At 65.2% G+C, this 854-nt stretch overlaps 1 protein-coding gene across 1 annotated transcript in view; it reads right to left on the bottom strand.

Annotated features, from left to right (window-relative positions):
* Positions 1–752: 752 nt before the first annotated feature.
* ZNF653 (zinc finger protein 653) overlaps positions 753–854 on the bottom strand; it is a 9342-nt gene continuing 9240 nt past the window's right edge. Inside the window, exon 5 of the mRNA XM_034792798.1 lies at positions 753–832. Coding sequence (XP_034648689.1) covers positions 753–832 — 80 coding nt within the window. The remainder of the gene's footprint in view (positions 833–854) is intronic.

Raw genomic sequence — 854 nt, 5'->3', positions numbered from 1 at the left:
GGGGCTCAGCAGGGGGCGCTCTCCCCTGGCAGGCAGGGCTGGCCCCAGGGGGCGCTGTGCTGCAGGGGGTGGAGCCGGCTGGGGTGGTTCCAGACTCTTCCAGCTCCGCGCTCTTGAAGGACGTGCCAGGCCGAGGGTGACCAGTTGTTAGGAGCTTTGTCTTGTATACACAACTATCCCCCCTCCCTCCCCGCAACAAAAAAAAGGTTGTCCCAATTTTTCACACTTTCACCAGAATGAGGCTGAGACCCCCCCCAAACTCATCTCACCCCTGGACAAAAAGGCCCTGAAGGACCCCGGTCCCTGGCCAGCTGGGTTCAAACCAGGCTCTATAGCAGAAAGGCCCCAGGTCCCATTCCCGACCCCCCTGAGCCAACCAGTCCCCCACGCTGGGGCTGGATGGGAGCCAGCGCCCCACAGAGGGGAAAGGCCCCGGGTCCCATTCCCGACCTCCCTGAGCCAGCCAGTCCCCCACACTGGGGCTGGATGGGAGCCAGTGCCCCACAGAGGGGAAAGGCCCCGGGTCCCATTCCCGACCCCCCTGAGCCAGCCAGTCCCCCACGTTGGGGCTGGATAGGAACCAGCGCCCCACAAGGGGAAAGGGCCCATGTCTCAGCAGAGGGGTCTCCGTCTGCCCCCTCCCCCAGAGCCCCCAGCATTCACCCGCTGCCACGTTGCCACCCTCCCAATCTTTCCTCTTGCCCTGCTGAGGAAATGCCCATGGGGGGGTCATGCCCCCCCACAGCCTCTGCTCACCAGGCTGGCAGCACCGATCCATCTCCGGTCAGGGCCGGGTTTTCTAACAGAGCAGGTGCTTGCTGGAAACCAGCAGCTGTGGGGGAGGGGGGGGGGGG

Source organism: Trachemys scripta, chromosome 16 (assembly GCF_013100865.1).
Source record: "Trachemys scripta elegans isolate TJP31775 chromosome 16, CAS_Tse_1.0, whole genome shotgun sequence".
Lineage (NCBI taxonomy): Eukaryota > Metazoa > Chordata > Testudines > Emydidae > Trachemys > Trachemys scripta.
Note: the sequence above shows the minus strand (reverse complement) of the source record. Positions and strands in the feature narration are given on the sequence as shown.